This window comes from Lagenorhynchus albirostris, chromosome 16 (genome assembly GCF_949774975.1).
Source record: "Lagenorhynchus albirostris chromosome 16, mLagAlb1.1, whole genome shotgun sequence".
Taxonomy (NCBI): domain Eukaryota; kingdom Metazoa; phylum Chordata; class Mammalia; order Artiodactyla; family Delphinidae; genus Lagenorhynchus; species Lagenorhynchus albirostris.
Genome location: NC_083110.1, coordinates 39331909 through 39357726, shown reverse-complemented (window position 1 = coordinate 39357726; position 25818 = coordinate 39331909). Strand labels below are relative to the sequence as shown.

The 25818-nt window shown below is 52.3% G+C and overlaps 2 protein-coding genes across 4 annotated transcripts in view; one reads left to right on the top strand and one right to left on the bottom strand.

The window, feature by feature from the left end:
• The first annotated feature begins 4055 nt into the window (after window positions 1-4055).
• Window positions 4056-25818, top strand: part of RASSF4 (Ras association domain family member 4) — a 34366-nt gene continuing 12603 nt past the window's right edge. For 2 of the 3 annotated variants that reach the window (XM_060127081.1, XM_060127078.1), the window contains exons 1-3: window positions 4056-4149; window positions 13491-13584; window positions 15604-15679. In XM_060127081.1, coding sequence (XP_059983064.1) covers window positions 13523-13584; window positions 15604-15679 — 138 coding nt within the window. In that variant the 5' untranslated portion in view covers window positions 4056-4149; window positions 13491-13522. Of the gene's footprint in view, window positions 4150-13487; window positions 13585-15603; window positions 15680-25818 lie in introns of all 3 variants that reach the window. The other variant, XM_060127079.1, reaches the window with a different exon arrangement.
• Window positions 21722-23200, bottom strand: DEPP1 (DEPP autophagy regulator 1). The gene is made up of 2 exons (XM_060127082.1): window positions 22974-23200; window positions 21722-22403 (listed from the first exon to the last, which is right to left on the bottom strand). The coding sequence occupies exon 2, from the start codon at window positions 22374-22376 to the stop codon at window positions 21750-21752; it is 627 nt and encodes a 208-aa protein (XP_059983065.1). The 5' UTR covers window positions 22377-22403; window positions 22974-23200; the 3' UTR covers window positions 21722-21749.

Below are 25818 nucleotides of genomic sequence, written 5' to 3'. Positions count from 1 at the left end.
TACACCAAATGTTGATTAAACACCTTGACATTCCAGGCAGAGTCAATATCTAAGGAAACAGATATAATCTCCTTCCATCAAGGAGCTCATGATAAAAGATATGAAATACACAGTGCGCCAGAAAATAGTATTCATGGGCCAGAGATGGGCATTGTAGATAGTGGGCCAGGGAAGACCTCAGAGAAAAGCAATTTGTGTTAAACCTGAAGGAGATGAAGGAGGGAGTCCATGCAGATGTTTGAGGGGAAAGCTTTCCAGGCTGGGGGAATAGCATGTTCAAAGGCCATGAGGTGGGAGTGGGCCTGATATGTGGGAAGACGAGTGTGGTCAGAACAAAGAAAGGGAGGGGAAGTGGGAGGAGATGAGGTCAGAGAGGCAATAAAAGGGGTAAGATCATCTAGGAAAAGTGAAAGTTAGCAAACTATAGCCCATGTGACACAGGTGGCCTATCCTGTTTTGTTAATAGTTTTATTGGAACCTCAGCCATGCCCTTTGATTTGCTTGTTATCTATGGATGCTTTCGAACCACAACAGCAGAGCTGCAGCACAGAGCACTTAACCCACAAAGCCTAAAATATTTGCTATCTGGTCCTTTACAGAAAAGACTTAACCAACCTCTGGCTTAAACCAATAGTGGTTTATTTTTCTCCATGGCAGGAAGTCTAGAGTAGGCAGTGAAGGCGTTATGCAGCAACTCCATGATGTTAAAAAAGACCCAGACTTCTTTTATCTTTGTGCTCCCCTAGCTTTAGTATGTGGACATGTTGTATCATAACCTCAAAATGGCTGCCAATGCTCCAGACATTGCACATTTTCCACATTTGAGACAGAAAGGCAGGGAAAGGGGGTATCTATCTGATCCTTCTATCAGGAAAGCAAATGTTGTCTTCACTCTCCCACAGCACACTTTTCCCTATCTCTTGGCCCAGAATTGGGTCATGTGACCACTTATAGCTTCAAAGGAAGCTGAGAAAGCCATGAAAAAGATTGTCAAGACTGACTTAGACACTAGCTTTCAACCTCTTTTGACTGTGGCCCACAGTGAGAAACATTTTATATCGCAGCCTAATACACATAAATGAAACATAGTGCAAACAAAAGTTTCACAAGACACAACTTACATTTACTATGTGTGCTATACACTGATATTTTCTATTTTTTTTAAATACTAGTCAAATCACCTACTAACTTAATTTCATGATACACTGTTGGGTTGTAAGTACAGTATGAAAAATACAAGTTGTCATGATCCTTCACCAGGGAGTGGCACATTGCTGCTCCAAACAAGTTGCTCACCCTTGCTCTCTCCCTCTCTGTCTCTCTCTCTGTCTCCCTCTCAACTTTTTTTTTTTAAGTATTGTTGATTCACAATGTTGTGTTAGTTTCTGGTGTACAGCAAAGTGATTCAGTTACATATATATATATATGTATTCTTTTTCATATTCTATTCCATTATGGTTTATCACAGGATATTGAATATAGTTCCCTGTGCTATACAATAGGACCCTGTTGTTTATCCATCCTCTATATAATAGTTTACATCTGCTAATCCCAAACTCCCAGTCCATCCCTCCCCTATGCCCCCTTCCCCTTGGTAGCCACAAGTCTGTTCTCTATGTCTGTGAGTCTGTTTCTGTTTCGTAGATAAGTTCATTTGTGTCATATTTTAGATTTCACATGTCAGTGATATCATATGGTATTTGTCTTTCTCTTTCTGACTTACATCACTTAGTATGATAATCTCTAGGTCCATCCATGTAGCTACAAATGGCATTAGTTCATTCTTCTTTAATGGCTGAGTAATATTCCATTGTATATATTTACCACATCTTCTTTATCCATTCATCTGTCAATGGACATTTAGGTTGTTTCCATGTCTTGGCTATTGTAAATAGTGCTGCTATGAACATTGGATTCATGTATCTTTTCGAATTCTAGTTTTCTCCAAATTACTGGATCACGTGGCAACTCTACTTTTAGTTTTTTGAGGAACCTCCATACTGTTCTCCATAGTGGCTGCATCAACTTTCCTTTCTTTTCTTTCCTTTCTCTCTTTCTTTTTTCCAAAGAAGGGAATGGGTACTGGGCTGGCCACTAACCGTATACACAACACCCACCATAAGTGAGCTGCGGGTCAAATACAGTTCCATTGAATACTGAAGGAAAAGGTGATTCTCCTTCTGAAGGTACTTGACGATGGACACTCATGGTCCATGTGAAATGCGGGTAGTAACACCCAACTCCCCAGGAACGTTGAGGGGATTGTGTGGGATCCCTGCTGCAAAGCACCTAGCGGAGTGCCTGACACACAGTGGGCGTGCAGGACACATCAGGTTGCTTCCTCAAAGCCAATCGTCACTCCAGGCTAGTCCTGGCCCTGATGAGAGCATCAGCTTCACCCACACTCTCAGGTGCTGGAGGGCGCCAGGGAAATTGTATCCTACCTGGGTGGTATGTCTACTTATCCTACTGGGCATGAATGAATGCTCAGAGGTTGAGGGCTATGTTGAATTTTACTTACTGTTAAAAAAAAAAAAAAAACAACTTTGTGAAGCACCCAATTTTTGTCCTCAGCTTTGCGGATCAGACCTTTGGGCTATGCAGGAGTGGAGGTCCCCAGCCACTGGGATGCCCTGAGCTGGCAGAGGTTGGGCCACTCTTCACGAATTCATGTCAAGGCAGAGCTGAAAGATCCCTACCTGGCCTGGTCATCTTTAGCGCCTTCATTTTTACAGGTAGGGAAACTGAGGCCAGAGCGATTGCAACATGGCAAGGTCATGCAGGAAGTAGATGGTAGAGACCAATCTCTTTACCCCCAATCCAGCAACCCTAACAACAACGATTAGCCCAGCCTCTCTCAAGTCGGGTCCAGGGGCTCAAAGACTCAAATCCCAGGCTGAGTTTTGCCTATGTGGGCACCTGCCTTTTTCTAAGAGGTCCATATCTGATTCTAAAATGGCCATGTGACTGTAAAAAGATTAGGAACCACAGACTGAACGAAAGTAAAATGATTCACGTTGGGGGAGGGAAGGGGAAGTCCCGAGGTCAGTACTGGGATAGCGACACAAAACAGAAATTGCAATTGTTTCCATCAGCCCCTTCCCCTTCCCTGTCACCCCACACCCCAGAATCACTGAACTGCTCTAAGTTCCCCAAAAGGCCTGTGCCCTTCTGTCCCCTCTGCCTCTGCACAGGCAAATCCTCCTCCAGCAGGCAGTAACCGGCAGAGAAGCTTATCTCCACTTAATCATCAGAGGATCTGATTTCTTTTTTTTTTTTTTTACAAATGAGATTTGATTTTATTATTTATTTATTATTTGTTTGTTCGTTTGTTTGTTTATGACTGCATTGGGTCTTCCTTGCTGTGCGGGGCCTTTCTCTAGTTGCGGCGAGCGGGGGCTACTCTTCTTTGTGGTGCGCGGGCTTCTCATTGCAGTGGCTTCTCTTGTTGCCACGCACGGGTTCTAGGGTTCATGGATTGTGGCACACGGGCTCAGTAGCTGCTCCGCCGCCTGTGGGATCTTCCCCGACCAGGGATTGGACCCGTGTCCCCCGCATTGGCAGGCAGACTCTTAACCACTGCGCCATCAGGCAAGTCCAGGGTCTGGCTTCTTAAATCGAGTGGAGCTCTGAGAGGCCACAGCAAGCAAACAGCCAGACGGCACACAGGTGGCCCTTGAGCAAAAACTAACATCGCTCAGGTTCTACTGATAACCTCCTCTTTCGTGACAGGCACACTAGTACTTGCGGGGCCCGCACTGCGACCTTTGTTGGAAACCCAAGGTTGTCCTTTCCCCCAAGTTCCCTGTCCTTGGTTTGCATACCGGACCCTCCCGACCGAGTCGGGGCTGCTTCCTCCGCGAGTCTCCAGGCGCCCTCTGTGTAGTCCGGGGACACCCCGCAAAGCAGACGCCCCAAACCTTCCCCGAGGCCTCTCAGACACCGCCTGGAGCGGACCCTCCCGGCGGTGCCTGGGGCTGGGCTGGCCGCACAAGGTGACGTGACGCCATTGGCCGGCGCGGGGCGAGGGGCGGGGAGGGGCGGGCCTGACGCTCCAAGCCCCGGAGCAGTAGGCACTGCGGATGCGTCTCCGGTGACTGCGAGGGCAAGGCACCAGCAGCGGCTTCTGGACAGCGCGATGAGTGGACGGTGAGTGATGCACGGGCGAGAGAGTTCGGGGCGTCCACGGAGCTCCGACCTCCGCCCACCGCCCGAGCCCAGGACCTTCCCAGCCAGGGGCTCCGGAGTCTGGGCACTGGTGCCCTTGGCTGCCGCGTGCAAAGTCCCCTCCCTCTGCCAGCCTGGCGTATTGCGGGCCTCGGGCCCAAGGCTGAGAGTGAGCACTGCGCCAGGCACCTCCTTCAAGGAGAGGGCACTTTAGAGGCTAAAACCTGAGCACAGCAGGTGTGTGCGCGGCAGCAGGCTACATCTTTGCCCACCTTGACTCTCATCTTGGCCAGTATCCTAGAAGCATTGATCTCAGAATTGGGGGGAGAGGCTCGAAGTGCCTCTGGCACTGTTCTCAGATTTCATGGATAGAAGACCATGAGCACCAAGATAATAGCAGAAGCAGGGCCTCACAATTGCTATTTATAGAGGATTTGCCTTGTTCCCAGACCTGTGCTAAGAGCTTTAGCACAGTATGCCACCTACTTCTCACAGCCTTGATACTTTCATTATCCCCATTTTCAGATGAGAAAACTGAGGCTTTAAGAGTTATGGAATTGTCCAGTTTTACCCAGATGAGTCAGTGGTGGAGTCAGCATTTTAACCCAGGGCTTGTTATGCCAGGTCTCATTCATTTCACCCACTGACTTCAGAGCTCACCCTGCCAGCCACTCTGCTCACCCCCGTGCTCCTGACTGTGTCCTGCACTTCCCACTCCAGACAGATGCCTTTGTTTTTATTCATCTGGCCTGGGGGAGTGAGGGCCTTCTCTCACACCAGGATCAGTGCCAGGCCAGTGCCAGTGTTTTCTTGAAACACTGAAAAGAGAGCTGTGAGTAATCCCACTTCACAGAGGAATTAAATAGGGTCACAACAGGTGAGGGCTGGGATTCTGGAATTTTAGCCCAAGCAGGTTGGACTCCAAAGCCATGTGCTTGCACTTGCAGGCAGGATCCTCACTGGCTTCTATCTAGTTTAACTGCTCACGGCACAATCAAGATTTGTTGCCAGAAGCCATGAGTAAATATTAACTACAGCTAAAATGCCAATCTGCCTGCCCCCCCACCCCCGCTCCCCTGAGTAATTCCTGAGCTGCTGCCAGCAGGGTGGGAGGTGCTGGGTGGGGGGCAGGGGGTGTACTGGGGAGGGAGAGGACAGGAAGGGGAAGGGAGAGAAGAGAAGATGAATTCCTTAAACCTAGGTCACAAAATTGCTGGCTAAGAAGTTGTGATGGGGTGTGTTTCAACACTGTCGGTACGTTTTCATTAGTTTTTGTCATTATTCCCTCTGTGTGTAGTGCCTGTGCTTTGAGACTTTACAGGGAAAGTGAGATTGAGGCCACAGATTAAAGTGTCAGTGTGAAAGCCGGGAGGTGGGACCATATTTCCACCATGAGACTCCAGCAAGTGGCCTGGAGGTTGAGAATAGAGTGAAGTCCAGGGTCCCCCCGGGTGAGGGTCAGCTGGACAATGACCCATGACAACAGAACATGAACAGAACCCAGGCGTGTGTTATAGCTCAGTTCCTGTAAATGCAAAGGCTCAAAGGGGAGACTCTGATTACCAGAAAGCACTCTGGACTTGATCTTGGTTTTGAGAGTGAACTCAGCCAGATGTTGTGGCTCACAGATGCTCCTGCTGAGGACTGTCATCCTATCTGTGTCCCAGGTTCCCATCTCCAGAGCCTCACTGTCTCTCTGGAGACCCTGACTCCCACTATGACCTCTACTGGGAACTTCTGTTTATCATGGGTGAACCCCATATGAGGCCCATCTCACCTGTTTCCTCATTCACCTTCCCAGCAGTTAGTGATTCAGCTCATGAGGAACCTGAGGTTCAGAGAGGGAAAAGGGACTTGCCTAAGGTCACACAGCTAAAGAATCCCAGAGCAGAGCTTTAAACCCAGATCCTTGCAAAGGCTGGTGGTTATTCTCTCACAGAGTGCACTGAAGAAAATATTTTCAAGTTGTTTTAAAGTAAATCAAAATCAACTAGGAAGTGGCTGCACTTCCCGAAGCTTCTGCAGTTTTGTCACTCTTGTTAAAGGGGAACTTGCAGTTTGCTCAGTCTCCTTTTCTGGCTGTCTGACCTCCTTCCCCAGGATGCACTGCTTAGAGAGATTTGGAACCCCCTTCCCTTGCCTTGCCTGACCTTGGGGGGTGGAGTCGAGGGTGTCATACAGCCCCATAGCCAAAGAGCTAGGAAGAGACCTAAAGACGCTCTGGTCCAGCTGCCAGTGCAATCCTGGCTAAACTGAGGCCCGAGAGATGTCACAACACATTGAAGTCATGTGCCAAGCTGATACCCCAGCGAAGCTCATACCCAGACTTCTCTCTAGTATGCCCCTTTGCCTCCTCTCCCTTGCTGTGGCACATTTCAGTAGAAGTTCTTAACCTGGGACCTGCAGGTCCGGGAGCACATGAGCAGGGGCTTACTGATCCTTCTGCAATGGTGTGCAAATTCAGTGTGTGTATGTGTGCAAATTCAGTGTGTGTATGTGTGCGCACACGGGCATGTTTCTGGAGACAGTGTGTTAAGCTTTCAGGAGACTCCAGAGGGCTCCATGACCCAGAATATTCTGAGCCGAACCGCGTCTCACAGGAAACCACCTCCAGCAGCTGCGTGCAGCGCACAGGTCTGGTGCAGTGGGTAGCGCTGGCTGGGGGGATGAGAGGACGTGGGGGACGAGGGGGGGCAGCGATTTTGTGCACCCAGTGCAGCCCTGCAGCAGCTGGCACTGGGCACTCGGAGGGCCGGCACCTCTGGCTCCATTGGGATAGTAACCAGTGGTCATTCTGAGTACCTGTTTGGCCCAAAAAGCATAGCTGAGAGGATTCCTTTTTTCCTAGATCTCTTCTTCCATAGGCAAGAGCTAAGCTCAGTCTGGGGAGGGAGAATCCCGCGGGGCCAGGGAATATGTATGTAAGGGGAAGCAGTAGGATGGGAAATGCTTTCTTGCCCCAGGGAGCCAGGCCTTGAAAACGAGGGCAGAAGCCAGAGACCCGGCTGCAGGGGTCTGGTTGCAGCACTGCCTCTAGGTGGCGACTGTCAGAAAGCTGTGAGGAGGGCCAACCTGCCTGGATGCAGAGGCCCGGGCTCTTCAGAGGAAGAGCAATGGTGTCAGGGGGCCTGGTGCTGGGATAGGCTCAGGGAGAGTGTTGGTGGAAGCCCAGGACCTCGAGGGTGGGGACGACACAGTAAAGGTGAGCTGGGGTCAGGGGGTAGACCAAGGGGAAGGCGGCAAGTGGAGGTAACGGGTGGCTCTGCAGCTGCCGTTCCTGCTCTCCCTCGACTCCAGCTGGACTGTGCACAACGTCCCCCTGGGCTTCCAGCCACCAAGGCTGGGGCAGGGAGGGTGTGGCCAAGCCCAGGGGGTGAAGGTAGAGGAGCGAGGAAGGGCAAGGACAGCAGTGTGGAAGGGGATGGAAGCTGCAGCTGCTGCGTCCCTGCCCGCCACCCGCATCCCAACAGCTGGCTTTCTCGGCAAAAATACATTGCCAAGGGGTGGCCTGTGTCTGGCCAGACCCCCTCTCAGAGGCAGCTGGTACTAGCAGGCACTACAGCTTCTTCCCTGGCCAACCTCCTGCCATTTGCCGGTTAACAGGTGCTAGCTAGGGAGGGCCCATTTAAAGGTTCATTGTTTTCTGCGCCACCTTCCTGCTGGCCCTGGCTGGCATTTGAAAGGTGCAGCCACGGACTGCAGAGGAGGGGACTCAGCCTTCACAGGAATGCATGGCAGTGTCACCAGCAACTGCCCTTTCCCTAGGAACCTCCGACCTCCTTCTGGTCTGAGCAGCCTGGGCTGAGAGGCTCCCAGCTGTGCCCCCACGTGCTCCGTCCTCTTTCTTGGACTCGCCATGTCACGGTCTTTACATATTTGATTTTAATCCTGCCTAAAGAAGAACTTCAGAGTCATAATTTTATAAGATGTTAGAACAGAGGTTACCAAGCACTCAGATTTCACAGACATCCTCAGAACGTTTTAATTTGGATGCCGATACATTTTCCACTTTGCCGAGTTAGAACAACAACAACCATCTATCATTGCCACTCTTTTATGAAAGAGAGGGCATCGTAGGACTAATAAGTAGGCAGCACGTCGTCTTGAAATAAAAGGCTTTTGAACGCAGTGGATGCAGCTTCATGAAAACGCCACTGCGTTAGCTTTCTTTTTCTCCTTCTGCCGTTAGACGGTAGGAAGTGGGCTGTAGTGATGGCCTGAGGAGCCGCAGAGCTGCCTGCTCCCATAATCAGCAGCTCCATGACCCCAGAAGAGGAAAGATGGGCCGCAGCTTTAAAGGCTTCATTGTCCTTTGTCCCAGACCAAAGGCCAGGGACAAAGCGAGGGCAGGCAGCGGGCCCACTGTCCTCAGCAGCCCCTCCTCACGGCTGGCAGAGCAGCTGCTGAAGTGGAAAGCGAAAACAATCCACTGCCTGTTCACTGGGACAGGTAACCAGGGCTGGCTTGCTGCCCTGGGGCCCCTCCTCCGGGGGACAGGGAGCCCTGGCGCAGCCTGAGTCCTCGGGTTGGGGACAGAGCCTCCTCCAGCCAGGGAAGCAAGTGTGGAGGCCTGAGCTCTGTGCCCTGGGGCCTGGGGGAGGGGAGCAGGCTGGGACAAGGAAGGCTGGACTCCCGAGAGCCACAGGGCTTGGCCTGCGCAGCTGCACCTGTCACTCTGTGCTTTGCAGCCTGCGCCTGGGTGGTGGGCCAGCCCATCCTCTCCCCGACTCCTGCTTCAACCAGAGCAGCCCCGCTTTAATCCGTTTGTGTGTTAAGCTTCTCCTAGGGCTTTATTTAAAGATAAGATTGTCCTTTTTTAAAAGGTAGAAAAACGCTCCACTGGAGATTCATTTAAGTCCTGCCCAATGCATGAGGACGGTGAGTGTTTAACGGGCGGTTTCAGGAACACGTTCCAAATGGAGAGAAATCTCAGCTGGCTTTCTTCCCGGGGTCTGTGTGCCCGCTGTCCCTCAAAGCTCTCTCGTTCAGGTTACCCCCAGGATGCCTCTCAGGTACACATGCAGCTCACTTGAGAACCGGACAAGACACTGGGAGTATCAAAATCAATGAAAACCTCCTCTACCTCCAGTCGGGTAAAGGAGGCGCAAATGCAGTGCTGGCATTGGGAGAGGAATTCTGAGAGTGACCCCAGAGCTCAGGTCTGGAACACAAGGAGATGGAGGTGTTGCCGAGTTGGGGTGGGGGGATGGGACATGTGAGAACCAGAGACCATGAGACTGGCTTCGGGCCACGCACATGACGGATGTCAGAGGACACAGCAGTATGTGGTTCTCTCAAAGAAGAGATTGTTTTTCTACAGAGCAAAGTTCTCCCCCCCCCATAAGGCTCACACCCCGCCCGGCAATTTGAAAGAACCCTCAGTTCGTTGCCTTCCCCCAGCCTTGTTCACCTATCTCCTTCCCTCACCTGGGATGGTGTACCCCATTCTCTGTCCCTGCCACATAAGCTGTTTACCCTACGAGCCACCTTCTCCTTTCACTTTGCTCTCTGCAATCCAGGACGCTTCTGCACTTTCCTCCTGATTCCCTCTGAGCTACCTCCCCCAGCTGATGTCACCCAACTCCAGCTGAAGACACTCGGCTCCTTGGTTGTGTCCTTTAAATAAGCAGGCTCTTGAGGGCAAAGCCTTCCAGAAGGCCGTTGCAGGGAGCCTCTCCTGTGTTACTCAGCACAGTATTATCAAAAGCCCTAGGCAAAGCCGCGGATGGGGCTCCCCGCCACGCACCTCACCTTCAACCAGAGCAGCCCCTTTAATCTGATTTGCATAACTGTTACATTTGAACAAAGAGTTCTACAGTTGAGAAAATTTCTAACTCATTGGAGATCGATATTCTCATTGTACAGATGGGAAAATCAAGGCCCAGAGAGGAAAAAGCATGCAACTGAAGCTACACGGGTCTTTCGCAGCTCCCAGCCCAAAGCACTTTAAGAAGCATCTTCTATTAATAACTAATCACTGCTTGATATAGAGAATTCCCCTTGTAAGTGTCCCTTCTAAATAGAGCAAAATGGGCATATTCCCCACATGCTTTGGGAGAAATACAGTGTTCATAAATGGAGTCATGTCATGCGTCAGCAGTTATACACACACATACACACACACACACATATACATACATGTATATATTCATTTTAACTTTATTCTTTACCGAATCAGTCAGGATAGCCTAGGTTATGCTGCAGTAACAAATCCCTGAAACACAGCAGAGGTTTATTTCTCTTTCCCAGTCCACATTCGTTGTAGGTTGGCAGAGGCAACCGCAGAAGCACTCTGGGACCCAGGCTGACCATCAGGAAGCTGTACTTACTGGGACATGTGGCTTTCTGGGTCACCACGACAGGGAACAGGAGAGCCGCAGGGTCATGCATTGGCTCAGATGCCCTGGCCTGAGAGTGACAACAACACTTCTGTTTGCAGAGCTAGTCACATGGCCCCATAGCTGCAGGGGGCTGGGGAACGGGAGCTATCATGTGATCATTCCAGGGGCAGTAATTGTCTCTACCACAGTCACCCAACTTTAAACAGTAAAATGTAGCCCATAAAAATCCAGATGTCTGGCTTCTCGTGAAACACCAGAAGATCTGCCCCTCTGGAAGAGGAATGTGTCCCCAAGTGCCCTGACCAGTGTCCCTCAGCTGAGTCACTTCCCCGGCCCCTGGAGACTTTTGCATGATTTATTCCAGCTGTGTATGCACAACTCTCGAAAGTTGACTTTGGGGGACCCCATGAGGCTTTCTGTATTCGTCCAATGATTTAACAGCCATTTGTGGACCTCCTGCAGCGTCCCAGGCTTGCACTCCGTGCTGGAAACAAGTGGTGAGGCAGAAAAGCAACATCCCAGCCACACCACCCTCCTCCTCTCCTGGGAGAGTCCAAACAAGAGGCCGGCCCTGCAGGGGAGAGCCGAGAGCAGGAACTAGGCCAGAGAGGAGCTGTTGCTGCTACTGCTGCAGAAGGGGTCTGCTCCGGCACGGGCTGCCTGGCAAGCGACGGTTTAGGGTGTAGGACGAGGACGACGCTGGGTTCTGAGCAGAGAATGGCTGTAAAAGCCCAAAGGGGACAAAAAGCATAGAGCCCATTAGGGGAACTGTGGAGCTCGGAGCAGGACGTGGGGGGAGTGGAAGAGAAGCTGGCTACAGAGGAAGGCAAGAGAAAAATCATAGAGCCCATTAGGGGAACTGTGGAGCTCAGAGCAGGACGTGGGGGGAGTGGAAGAGAAGCTGGCTACAGAGGAAGGCAAGAGAAAAATCATAGAGCCCATTAGGGGAACTGTGGAGCTCAGAGCAGGACGTGGGGGGAGTGGAAGAGAAGCTGGCTACAGAGGAAGGCAAGAGAAAAAACCATCTCTTGTTATTTCTGGGTAAATCCAGCCCTTCCCGTTATGAGCTGCCTTAAAGCAAGACAGTTGTGTCATGGACCCACAGAAACGGTGTTGACGGAGAAACCCAGCCTTGCCCTGGGCTGAAGCCAGCTTCTGCATTGGAAGCATTTGAGGAAGGACCCAGAGAGGGAGCCTGGCAGATCACTTTTTCCACAGGGTATCTGAGGTGCTGAGGAACCGAAACCCTATTTTGAAATAGGCCAAGAAGAAGGCAGCTGGGAGTCCCCAGCTCCAGGCCCCCACGGTGCCAATGCCCTGTGCCCTACAGAGGTAGGGTTGGCTGCTGGCCACAGCCGGGGGCCTGCCCTCTCTGCAGGCCACAGTTTGCCTCCCTGTAGACTCAGGCAGAGGGGAGGAATTTAGGGGATGATTCTGATGTCACTGGGAAGCCCACCTCTCTCAAACCATTCCCCTTCTCTACGCCAGCCGTGTGTCCCCTGTCTCCAGCGTCAGATGCTCATTCAGGGCTGATGTGGCCACAAGAAGGCTGGTACGTCTTGTTTGTGGGTGGATCAAGCCAGCAGGCAAGAGCGTGCTGGGCTAGTCAGAGTCAGCGCCCCTCCGCCGCGACGGGCTCTGCTCTGAGGTCACCGATAACACGGCAGTTGGACCTGACCTTGACCACCTCCCGCCCACCCCCAGTAGCACAGGCACACACAGGTCAGGAAGACACGATTGAGCCAGGTTTGTGTGAACAGATGTTGGGGGTTTTTTGTGAAGGAGCCAAGCAAGCTCCATGGTGTGAAAGACACACTGTGTGCCCTGTCCGTGCCACCTCCCAGGGTAACTAAACCCCTCAGATTACTAGCTGCAACTTGGGAGAAGGGCGGGGAGAGGCAGGGTCAAGGTTAGAGTATGCATGTGTGTGAAGCTGGGGCTCAGTGCCCGACACATAGTGGGCCTTGATAAGAGAGTGCTCGGCCAGAATAACGCAGAGACGGAGAGAAGAATCTATACGGAGGATGCCAGCAGGGTAGAGAAAGCTCTGGTGGATCTAGTGGACTTCTTTCTGTGAAAGAAACCCAGGAGGGCTTGGGAAGCACCACAAACGTTTCCAGGTTGTGAATGAGAAGAGATAGAGACAGTTTCATGGGTGAGTCCACGAACAATCCTATAGGATAGAGGTTACTCCATCGTACAGATGAGAAAATGAAGGGTCTGGGGGTTTAAGTTACTGTCCGATTTCAGTATAGAGAAGGGGCTAAGAGACCGGCATCTGGAGTCTAGATGCTTGTGTTTGGTGACTTCGCCATTTACTCACTGGGAATCTTGGGCCAAGTACTTAACTTCTGTCCCTGTTTTCTCATCCGTGAAATGGGAATAGGATGGTACTTACCTCATAATGGTGTTGTAAGGAATAAACAAGATAATCCATAGAATATGCTCAACAGTCTCCAGCATGTAGTGAACATGGTACCGATTAGCCCGTCACTAGGAGAGCTGGTCCAGGTGTGTTGACTCCAAAGGCAGTGATGGGGGGACCACCTCAGGCTCCGTGGAAACAGAGGAGAAAGGCCAGGGGTGACTTAGAGGTTTGAGGGAGCAATCAAGGTAGAACCCATCATTCAGGGTGTCCATCAAGACAAAAAGCATATAATCTGAAATACTGAGGCGATTGATTGATTCCTGGGGCTCATGAATAGGTTTTGGGAAGGGGGCTGATAGGGCGGTTCTGACCTTGCCCTGCCAGGGCTGACGCGTGTGGGTGTGGGGTCCCATGAAGTCCTCTAGGTCTGGTCCTGTACCTGGGGGCGGGGATGGGGTGGGAGTGAGGTAGAGGTTGGGGCGTGGGCACGTGAGAGGGTGGGGAGGTGGGAGGTGAGGCAGAAGCTGCAGCCTCTGCACCAAGGCTCCGGCGCCACACTGGCCATCACTCCTCCCAGCTTAGGTGTCTGTGGGCCCTCCTTTGTCTACCAGCAGGTAACTTCCGAGTCTGCAGACAACAACAGAAGATGAAGGAAGATTGTCCACCCAGTTCTCACGTGCCCATCAGCGACAGCAAGTCCATTCTGAAGTAAGCCATTGTGAGCAAAGAGGGGTCTCCATGCCTGCCTTTCCCCCGTGGCCACTCCCCTGCCATGGGCAGCCTGTGGGTGGAGGAATTCTGGGCACTTTTTGTAGATACAGTGATGCGCCTGCCCCAGGGACAGTGATGAGAGCACTTCTTTTTGAAGTGCTTTGGAGATCAAGGATCAAGGCATGATTCTGACCCCCGCCTCCCTGGGCAGACAAAAGCAGGAAAGCGTGACAGTGCCTGCTGTGAACCTGCAGAGATGGCGTTTAATTTATATAAAAACTAGAGCAATACTAACATCTTATTGCATTAAACAGTTCAGGAAAAAAAAAAAAACCTCAAAACTAGTTTTGAGTTTTTATTAAAAAGGTATATTTTTCTCAGCTTATTTTTATTTATTTTATTTTGTTTATGATGAGACTCCTGGTCTCATCATAAAAAACTGTTTGGGATACTTTTCCAAGTTCATTGCTGAACTAAAGAAAAGTGTATTTTTTCATTTTATCTTGCTTTTCAAGTCCTGAGTCCAAGTATTTTCTAAATTTGGGTAGCTCCTATCTGCCATTCTGAAGACAAAGCAAGCCTCCTTGAAATGGACTAGCTTTTGCTGAGGACCTGCCCGCTGGGGTCCTCCTACTAAAGACCCTGAGAAAACAGACAGTGCTCCCACACCATCATTTTCCTTATTTAAATCCGATAATAAGAACAATGTAACAATATTAAATATCATTTTGAAAAAAGTCATAATAACAACCATACTTGATTTAGATGTTATACATGTACGTATCCTAACAATTTTATATTCGGCGTTTGCACACTTATAAGCACAGTGAACATGCAGTATTGAATCCTGCATTGTTAATGCCATTAAGTTGTAAATGGGTGCCCTTGTCAGTTACCATCACCCCACATCACACAGGGCTGCACAACAGAGCACCAGAGCGTGTTTTTCTCATCCAGGCCCTGGGTTGCTCGAGTGTGGGTGAAAGCAGTACCTGAGAGGTTCAAGAGCATCTCTGTCCAGTAGGGGAGCCACCAACTACATGTGGCTGCCGAGCACGGGACCTGTGGCTGGAGAGATGTAGTGAATATAAAAGATGCTCCAGCTAACGAACATTTCTTACAAAATAAAATAACGAGCAGAATCTCATTAATAATTTTTACATAGATTTCACGTTGACATGATAATATTTTAGATACACTGGATTCAATAAAATGTTATTAAAACTAATTTCCCCTGTTTTATTTTCCTTGGTAGTATAGCTACTAGAAGATTTAAAATGATGTGTGTAGCTTGCATTGCATGTCTGTTGGACTGCACTGCCCTGCAGAGCCCAGCTTGGGTACAGGGAGCTGTCCTCGTTTTCTCTCTGCCACACCTCGGCCAAGGCACAAGCTGTGGCTTTCCCTTTATCCTGGGGAGACAGCATTTGGACAGAGTAGCCATCCTAGGGCCTTCAGGATCTTAGTCTCAGGGGCTGTCACCTTCATCCCATGATCACACGTCCCGGAAGTCAGGATGGGGAAGAGGCACCCTGGTGGTACCTTCATAGCAGCCACCCCAGACCCTTGTAGGAAGAAATATGGGGAGAAAAAGGAAGCCTTTAAAATGCCAATTATCCAAGCCCAAGTGACTTATTCTGAGAAGGTGACTCAGAAGTAAGGTACAGGGAGATTGCCAGGAACTCTTATCTATAATAGTGAAATTGTGCAAACACCCTAGAAGTACAATAGCGTGGGCCCCTCTGTGAGTTCTGACCTGGACCCCTCTGTGAGTTTTGCTTCCTTCGCAGCCCCACCCCGGGCTTTCCAGGAGCGCTGATCTGCGAAACTCCTTAGAAGACCAAAGGGTGTGTGTCTGATGGCAAAGTCTAGTCTCTCAATGGATTATATGTTGTTGGCAAAATGTGTACATTATGCCCATTTTACAAATGAGGAAACTGAGCCCAGCGAAGCCAGATGCCTTATCCAAGGCCCCACCACATTCCAAGAGCATATGTGTGTCTTTACCTTTTTTAGGTCAGAGCTCTTAAGCCTGCTGAAGACCTACAACTGCTACCATGAGGGCAGAAGCTTTCAGCTGAGACACAGAGAGGTAAGGCCCATTTCTCTTCTTTTTCATAGGGTCACCATTTATCCTGGCTTGCCAAAAATAGTGCTGCTTTATACCTGTTAATCAAGGGTAATGCTAAAGACCATTTCCTTCATTCTGAGTGTCCAGTTTGGATAATAAATTGTAAGGTCACCCATCCCCTGAGTTGGGGACCAGGTTATCTCCTTTGAGATCCCTGCAAGGGGTACTGAGGGTCGGACCATCCCCGTGAGAATGCAGAGCCGATGGAAATCCCCTTGTACGCCTTCTCCTTCCACCTGGGACTTTTGTCTTCATGAAGGCCGGGACATTGGAGTCTGAAATCTTTGAGACCGCACGGTCCAGTGCTTCCTCTGCTCATCCCAGCATAGATGAGGAACTCAGCACAAGGACCTGGCTTGCCCAAGTTCACGGGGCAATGCAGGAGTGAAAGCAGCCTCTCTGTGCTTGTCAACCAACAGGAAAGCCTTGCGATAGAGGAGAGCTCCCCAGAAGATGCTTACAGGGCCAGGAAGGTCCGCACTTGAGAGGCAGGGTGGGCGTGGGGAGTGGAGGACACTGGAGAGCACGGGTCAGATCAAACCCAGGGCAGCTGTGCAGGGATGTGGGCTTGGTACACCCAGACCCTTCCTGATTTTTCAAAGGAAGCTAGGTATCTGGAATTTCATGTGGAATTCCCAAACCTCGAAGCACCGTGTGGCCTAAGCAAAACAAGCCAAATACAAGCACGTGGGCACCAGCTGGACTCCAGGGAGTGGCCAGCAGGGCCCAGGCTCGGGGAGCTGCTCACCGGGCAGGTCAGGTGAAGGCCTGGTCTTGCCACCCACCATCTAGAACTTCCAAATCTTTCACATGGGAGCCCTGGTCGGGATACTGGGGCATTTGAAAAGCCAAAATGGGGTGTCTTTTCGTGATCGTGATTAGGCTTTATTTTGGGAGGTTTCCACGGTTGAGATCGGGTTGACTCTTGGAATTTTCTCTAGTCCATCAGTGTCTGGCAAGGGCCAGTGGCCTCTGAGTTCCCCTTCTGTTGTTGAACATGGGAACGGATAGTTCAAGCCCCGGCAACCCACAGAGACTTCATGCAGGCGGAAGCCACTCTGCTCACTAATCTCGCTTCCATTAGTTCTTCAAACAACCACACATCCCCTTCTGTAATTACTAGAACAGAGGGTGAGCCCCGAGGTGCAGGCAGCTCTGGGCAGCAGGGGGATAGCCAGTCAGTGTCAGGGAGGTGACCTCCATCAGCCAGGCCAGGCCAGGGTCACACAGTTCAGGAGCCTGGACGGGAGGGAGGCTGCTAGCTCCTGGCTCAGGCAGTGCTAGGCTGCCTGTGACAACCTGGAATGACACAGACCTCACACTCTGCCTCCCCTTGACCCACCCACCCTGCGTGGGGCCTTGGGACCAGCCCTGACAACTTGTTCCCCACCCCTCAGAATTTCTGCATGCTTCTGTGTTCGCACTCCTCTGCAGAGCAGCCTCTGACGCCTGTCTCAGCAGCCCGCCCTGGCCCAGCTCCTTACTGCTGCCCGCAGGGCTCTCATCCTAGCATCCTGCTATCTCTGCTTTTGCTGTCTCTTTTCTTACTTGAGTGATAAGCCCCTAGACCTGGGCCAAGTGCCCTACTAGTCCTGCATCCCCTCGGCTAGGCATGGGGCGGTACCTGTGCATAGGTATTAGATAACTAACCAGCAGATGCAGGCCTGGAGCAAGTTGGGATGAGTCCTGAGCCCCAGCGTGCTGGGCAGTTTTGATCTGTGCTGCTAAGTGAGGAGTTGGGCCCACTTCAGTTCTTGTGCTGAAGGCATGGGGTGCGGTCTTCTGACTGGACCCTGTTCCTCAGCTCTGGGCCATCCAGGGATTGCTCTAAGATCATGATGGTTCTCAACATGTGGTCCCCACACCAGCAGCTTCCGCATCACCGGGGAACTGGTTAGAACTGCAAATTCTTATCACCCTCCTTCCCGCAGGCCTGCTGAATCAGAAACTCTTCACCCTTCCAGCTGTGTTTTGACAAGTCCTCCAGGGGATTCTGATGAAGGCCAAGTCTGAGAACAGCCAGTCTAAGAGCTTGATCTTGGCACTTGGGATTCCCCAAAACAATCCCCTCTGTTGGAACAGCTGAGTGGGGAGAGGGACAGGGAAGCCCCAGACCTGTTTGTGTGATGGGACAGTCCACATGGAGTAGTATAGGACCCTGCAGTGGGGAAGAGGCGCTCCTGCTGGCCCCAAAGGCAGGAACTTAACATCCCACAGGCAGGGATTTTCATATTCCTAACCCTAAAGAAGGTGTGAGGGTCTGACCTGATCTCATTGGAGCCGGAAAGTACCTTTCAGGAACCTTCTGCAGCTTTAACAGCCAAGGTGTGCCTGCCTGAGGGAGTGTGTGTCTTTGGGAGGTGACCGCCACCATAGAGACAGGCTACCGGCTTGGGAGTCGGGAGTTCTAATGCTGAAATGCGTGACTGGGTCCTGGGGCACGACATCTCTGGGTGACTCACCCACCACCCAGCGTCCGGGGCTCTGCAGTTCCTCAGGTTGCTGACCTGGGACCTTCTGGGCCTCAGAGACTCATAGTTCCTAGAACTTGCTGCCGGGCCACCCGAGACTGGGCTCTCCCGGCACTGCAGACGCTGAGGGCAGGGCAGACCAGAGGAGCTTTGCCTCTGTTGTATTTATTGTAGTACAAGGGCATTGTGAGGGAGGAGTGACCATTTTCCAAACAAAGAAACTGAGACTCTTAGAGTCTCTGGCCCAAGATGACCCTGAAGGAAGTCAGAGGCTCTGGCGTGGCTCCAAGGCCTGAGCAGAGAAGTGTATAATACAGCGATACCATCGCCAGCGTTAAGCTCTGGAGGTCTGTGGAGGTCTTGACTGAGTAGGACTCACCAGGACTCAGGGACTCGGAAAGCGGTTTGTCACCCCTGCCCCCCCAAGCTCGATCCCCAAGCTAAGCGTGGGGAGCTCAGCCTCGGGTATGCCCTCCCAGCGCCGCAAGGGGCTCTGCAAGAGACCCTCCCACCCAGCTTGTTGTCTCTGGGCCTGCCCCGGAGCACCCTCAGCCTGGCTGCTACAGTTTGGGGCACTTTCTTGTCCACTGTCTCATCTGGGGCCCACAGAACTCAGAGAGATGAAATGTGTCACTGGCAGGGGCCACACCCTGGGCCAGGCATTTCCCTGTGAACTTTCCGCCAGCTTCTACAGAACTAGGAACAAAGGATTCCCGCTCAGGAGGCCGGAGCAGTAGCTTCCTTCATTGTAAACCTTGCCTTTGGGATCGTTTTGCTTGTTTTACAATGAAAAGTGTGATCAACTGGGAGCAATTGTGCCTTTTGAAGAGAGCAAAGCATTTTAACCAGGCTGGTTGGTGCCTCTACAGAATAATGGACCACCCCGGAAATGCCAGTGGGCAAATATATCACTGCTGACTGTGTGAGCTGGAGGCAGTAGGGCCCTGGTGTCCTGGTGTGTGGTGTGTGGCCGCTGCCAAAGCCAGCCTCCCACCCCGCCCCGCGCTCCGCTCTGAGTAGGCTCAGAGCTCCCCCTGGTGGCGTGAGCGCACACTACACCCAGTGTAAGACCTCAGCCCCTGGCCCCCTGCACAAGTGCAAGAAAGGGAAGGACCTTCCCTCCGCCAGGGGTGCCCTTTCCTCTTATAATGATCCCTCTTCTTCTAAGGCCTGAAGGCAGGAATGACAGGGTTGACAGACAGACCACCGGTTCCTGGTGAGTGCTAGGCCCGTGGATGTATTCCCTGGGGGTTCCTGAGTGCTTTCCAGTCTGTCTCTCCAGGCGGGAGGGGCATTTGTGTCCCTTCCCTGTCTCAGTGGTGGGTGGGAGGAGAATGAGACTGCTCCATAGGGCCCCACCATGAGGACTTTATGTTCGGCTGTTCTGTCCTCAGGAGCTTGGGTCACTGCCAGAAGCCCCTTCCCCCAGCCCTTTATTCATCTTTTTTTTTTTTTTTTTTTTTGGCAACTTCTGAAGGTGCCATTAGCTTCTTTTACGTCGGGGGTATTAGCAGAGGAGCCCAGAGCCCAGGAATCTCCTTGGCCCTATCTGATCTCCCCAAATGCAGCAGTGTGATTTCTGAGCTTGGGGGGATTAGCCAGCGTCATCCTAGTTTCACACCGCTTTGCTATGAGGCTGGCGCAGTAAGCCTGACCCGTCCAGTCACCAGCCAGGCACCCGCTCAGCAGGTCAGCCCTCCTCACCACCTCCTTAGGACGTTCTGACCAAAGCCTGCCCCACACATATTTGCTGGAGAAAGTCAGGGACCCAGAGGTTTGAGTCAACCAGAGACACAGCGGTTGTGACAGTTGGAAAATTTGTATACAGTGCTTATAACTCCATCTCCAAGTTCATTTGTACTGTTTCCCCAACCACTGTAGGGTATGAAGGACAGGCGTTGCTGTCCCCATTTTACAGATCAGGAAACTAAGTAAACTGCTTGTCTGAAACTTTTTCTTTTAAATTCACGGTTTACATTTTGCCTCCCCACAAAACACATAAAAGAGGTCAGGGCTTCCCTGGTGGCACAGTGGTTGAGAGTCCGCCTGCCGATGCAGGGGACACGGGTTCGTGCCCCAGTCCGGGAAGATCTCACGTGCCACGGAGCGGCTGGGCCCGTGAGCCATGGCCGCTGAGCCTGCACGTCCGGAGCCTGTGCTCCGCAACGGGAGAGGCCACAGCAGGGAGAGGCCCGCGTACCACAAAAAAAAAAAAAAAAAAAAAAAAAAAGGACAGATAAATATTGTAAATGTCCAAAGCAATTTTTAAAATATTTTAAAGTCAGAAAGAAAGAAAGAAAGGAAAAAGGGGGGAAGGGAGGGATGGAGGGAGGGAGGGAGAGAGAGAAATGGAAGGCAAAGTAGTTTGCTAGTCCACAGGGCAAGGAGGTGGGGGAAGCTGAACCTGGCCATGAGCTTGCCCATGGCCCTAGCTGCATCCTCCTCCTCTCCTCTGTCCCTCCCACGCTGACCAGGGCAGCCAGCTCTGGCCTTGCCCAAGAGAACAGGGCAATGGGTCTTAAGCCTGTCTCTTTGAGTTCTCTGATGCCTCACCTGTCTCCCTGAGGAAAGCAATCTGCCCCCTCCCCTATCCCTCACCCTCACCTCCTTGCTTGCCAGATGCCCCTGGGAACTGGGATTTGCCAGGATGTAGGGACCCAGGGCTGTGGGGGACCCATGGACATGTGGAGTGAGGCCCTGGCCCCTGAACTTGCCCGAGAGCAGGGCACCTGGACAACACCCTGCACTTTGCCCCACGGATAAGTGGCCCCTGGGTGGAGGCAGGTAAGGGTGGGGACGGGCGGGGACAGGGCCACCTGGTCCAGTTGTTTGGTGCCCTGCAGGCTTAGCTGGTGCAGGTTCTGTCTTGGCCGTCAGCGTGGGGAAAACGCTCCCCACGACACAACAGGACCTGTGAGGTGGAGCCACTGAGGTACCCGCGGGTGGCCCAGTGACAAGTCCCCCAAAACACAGCAGGTGCATTTGCTGAGACCCCCGGTTTGCTCATGGGCCTCTTGGGGGAGCAGGGGTGTCGGGAGCCACGGGGCTGACTTGAGAGTGCCCAGGGCCTGGCTCTGAAACCACCAGGGCTGAGGCCTTTGCTTCTCCTCTCCCCCCACCTACTCATTTCCCCACCTGTGAGGCAGCCACGTAAACAACAGGTACTCCATGTGTGGGCTTGTAACATGCACCCCAGGATGTATGCGCGTTTTAGCCCATTTACTCATCAGCACAACCTAGGAGGCAGGTCCCATTAATTACCCCCATTTTACCTGTGAGAAAACCAAGGAAGAGATGTTAAAATAACTTGCCCGAGGTGATCAGCCAGTTAGGAGTAGTGCAGACGGGATGCGTATCGATTGCCACATCATGCGAGATAGGCTCTTATTTGGAGCAGGGGTCTCACTATGAGTTGCCAAAGCAGGAAGCCTCTCTGCAGAGGCTCTGTTCCCTCCCAGAGACCTGCCAGGGGCGGTGCCCACCTGGGGTGGGGGTAGGGAGAGGGTGGAGAGGTGATGCAGACCTGTATGTGATTTGCAGAAGTCTTTATTGGGGAGGGGTCAGAGTTCATGGATCACGGGGAGGTGCAAATAGAGAGTTCTAAGGACGCTGCTGGGACGGGGGCTTGTTGGGGAAACTGCATCCTGGCCAGGTTGCCCAGAAGCCTGGGAGCACTGGCACCAGTCCCTCTGCAGTCTCAGCAGAGAGTGCCCTGGAGCCCTGACATCACTCACCCTCCCTCTGGGGGCCCCCCGGGCCTTGCCTCTGTCTGTCTGTCTGCATGAAGCCCAGGGGTCAGCAGAGGATCCAGTCCTCCTTGGCATGTCCCTCCCACTTGGCCGATTTTCCTGAGACTCCCCAAAGAGCCAGTCCAGAGGGTCCACAGTGCTGGCCCCGGGCAGTGTGGGCTGCTGGCCACTGAAGCGGGTGGTGATGTCCTGTAGGGACCCAGTGGTGCAGCTCTTCTCACGGGAACGGGCTGGCCGGTAGGGTCTACTGGGTCGGACCCTGGCTGCAGCCTCATCCGGCACTGAGGTGGGCTGCGCCAGCTGACAGATGGACTTCACGTAGTCATCCAGGCTAGGGGAGGCGGGGGGGTCCTCTCCAGGCCCACTGGGCAGCACCTCCTCCAAGGTCTCCCGAATTGTGGGCAGGTGGGCCACGGAAAGCAAAAGCCGGGACCTCATGGCTGCCGGCCACAAGGAAGCAGCAACCTGTTGGTTGACAGAGGACTGGGGTGAGGGACTAGTGTGCCATCCTGACACCCTTCCTGTGTCCCCTCCCCACCTGAGGCTGCCTGGGTGAATCACATGTCTGAGAGCAGTTTAAAGTCTGCAGATCCAAGACCAGGCTTGAACTCCTGGGCTCTTCCTGCTAACGTTACTTAAGATTCTATCATTACTGTTGTTCAGGAACCTGTACAAATCAGAGAACCCAGCCTCACGGACTGGAGTCAGAGGAAACCTGGGTTTAAAACCAAACTTAGCAGTTCCTGACCCGGAGTTCTTTGGCAAAGTCACCTCTCCAAGCTTCCACTTACTCATCCATAAAATGGGGTTAAAAATACACCTCTCAGGGGCGTTGGGAAAAGCTTATGGAATGACACCTCATGGGAAATTCCATTATGAATATAAAGCCCTCCGCAGCTGTTGTTACAGCAGTTAGCTGCATCCTGGTCTCTAACCCGCAGTGAGGCTGTGCGCGTCCCAGGCTGAGAACTGCCTCAAAGATACCCAACGCCTTTTTGTTTTACCTCAAACCAGAGGGCAGTTGCTGTCTCTTACCTGTAGCTGAGGAGGTCTGGGGGTAGCAGGGGAGCTGGATGAGCAAGGAAGTCCACAGAAAGCCCCCAGGAAGCTCAGAGCAGAGGGATCGGGGTCCAGTAGTTGGAGCCCTGTGTCCGGCGTCAGATTGCTGGGAGGGGGACGACGAGGAAGATGTGCTACGGCCCCTGTACGATGTGCCACTGTCCAGAGCAGAACCCTCCCTGAGCTGTCTGGCGAACCTCGGGGCCTGGCAGCTGCTTTTATACCTTTCCACCAGCAATCAGTTACCGTCACACGGGCCAAAAATAGCAGTTCTCAGGAAGGCTCTCAGAGGAAAACAGCTTGGCGGGCGGGGCCTGGCCCAGCTTGGAGCAAGGCTTTGTGCCTGTGGGACATTCTGGGAATGTTTACTCTGCAGGGCAGGGGTGGGGTGGCCACTGGGAGAGGCAGAGGGCTCCACTGGGCTCCCACAAGCAACCCTAGGGTCTGCCACCTCCGCCTAGAAGTGCTCCCCACTACACCTTACACTAGTACCCTGCAACCCCAGGACACTCTGGCCCGGTGCTCGCTCTTGCAGAGCTTTGGGCCTGCACCTGTGAGGGACCCTGCCAGACACAGCGATGCAGGGCTTAGCCTGGAGGCGGCTAAGGCCAGGCTCCCTGGGCCTGCTGGGAGTTGGGATGTGCCCACCTTCTTCTGGAACCAGGGGCAGCCTGCAGGGTCCTGGTCTTGCTGCTTCCCAGATGTGCTTTCAAATGATAACTGGTTTGTTTCTTTGTTCCCCAGGTATCTAATTAGTACTCCTGTGCACCAGTGACTGTTCTAGGTACATAGGACATAAGCAGTGAACGAATCATTGCGTCCTAGAGCTGAGCTGTTAGTGAGGGAAAGAATTAAGTACTCAGTGGATGGGTGCTGTGATGTTGGGTACTGATTACAGCTGCAAGGAAAAGGCCAGCTGCGCTGTGGTCAAGGGGTCAGGAGGGTCCTCTCTAAGAGGGGACATGGAGCAGAGAGCTGAACAAACGAGGGTCGTGTGTTCCCAGGGGAGGGGCAGCACGTGCAAAGCCACTGTGGCAAGAGTCTGCTGGGCAGGGGACAGCCAGGGGCCCATATGACTGGCCCAGGTGGGGAGAAGTCAGTGGGTTTGGCATGGACACTGGGTTTCCCTCTGAAGGGGATGGACAGACACTGCAGGATTTGAACAAGGGTGCAAGAGTCTGGCTTCTGCTTTGAAGGATTGACTTTGCCGCTGTGCGTGGGCTAAAGGGCAGCTAACAGGGAGACCGAGGAACACCTGGCCAGCATTGGGAGGCCACTGCTAGTGTCCAGGGATGAGTGTGTCAGCACAGGAGGCAGCTGAGGGAGAGGCAGGTGACCCTGGGAAAGCCCTTGTAGAGAGCCAGCACCATGCCCTTCTCAGACAGACCTCACGTCATCACCTAGCCGTGGGCCCACCTGGAAGGTACCTGTCTTGTTCCCACAGGCAGGGGATGGAAAGCAAGTCACTGAGACAGAAGCTCAGGTCAGAAGTCTGATTGCTGGACAGACCCTAGGTGCCGAGGCAAGCGGGAGGAGCTGGCAGTCCCAAGTTCATGCATTCTGGCCAGAGTATTTCTCATGGGCCAAGGCATGCGGCCAACCCGTGATCAGGATTTCAGTTAAACATACCAAGTCCCACTTCCATGGCTCTTCCATCTGGACGCTTCTGTAGAGCCTGTGTCTGTTTCTCTGGCTCTCTTTGAATTCATTACCAATTAGCAAATAAGTCAATAGGCTGAACTGAGGAGTTAAGTGTTGACTGGGATAGAATTAGGGGGCCCAGGTTGATTTCCCAACTTGTAGAAAGTCCAGGCCCCGGGACCTGTGTTCTCGTCCTGTTACTTCCCCACCTGCGTGGTGAGGGCTGCCCTGGAGGTCCCTCTTCTCTACTTTGGGCTTCTCTGATTTGATCAGAGAATGCTGCAGGCTGACAGGGCCTCCCCTCCATTCTGATGGGGCCAGGCTGGGGGAGCAGTAGAGCAGTGGTAGGGGGCTCAGGTTGGGCGCACCCATGCCGCTTGTGCAGGGACACCAGGCCTGAGTCACATCAGGCCAGCTGGTCCCCAGCATAGCTTAACCCTGACCTCAGAGGCAGCAGCTCTGCCTCAGCCCTTCGCTTCCCCAGAGCAAGTCCCCCTGCCTCTTTCTTCATGGCAAGGTCCCCAGAGCCTTCATACAGCAGCTTTGGAGGTCTGGCCTTGCTGCCCCTGCCCCAGCGGTGCCCCCAGAGCATCAAAGGGTCTGGGGCTGTGTCTGCTTCATCTCCTCCACCCAGAGTCCATCATGGGGCTGGTGTCCATGAATAAACATGTCCATGAATGAACACACCGAGATGTGTTCCTGGTGGGGCAGAGGCTCTCTCCAGCGACCTGTCAACATCTGATGGAGGCGTGTGAAGCTAAGTCTGAAAACAAAGACCTGAACCCCACTTTGGGTTTTCTTACTATCCCCACGGGACCTTTAACTGCAGTGGATAAATCTAGTCTTTCCTTTCCAGTTACATATCTGTTACATATTACATACATACAGTTCCATATCTTTAGTTACATATCTGTGCCTATGTAGCATCAGTGGTTATCAAAAATAGCTCTGGTTTTGTTGTTGTTGTTGTTTGTTTTCTTTTTTAGCAAACAGTGCAAGGCCATTTTATGTGTATTTTTGATAAACTTGAACAGAGGAGAAATGTTTTCTCCGTGTATGGCAGGGTGTTTTAAACTATTACTGACTAACCATGAAATCGACACTGCAGGACACCTCTGTAAGCACTGCCAGGGATATGACATTTCCCACAAGGTCCCTCTTCTCACAGGGCTTTTGATGT

Excerpts from the sequence above, each read along its gene's own strand:
- DEPP1 (XM_060127082.1), bottom strand. The coding sequence starts at position 22,376 with ATGAGGTCCCGGCTTTTGCTTTCCGTGGCCCACCTGCCCACAATTCGG.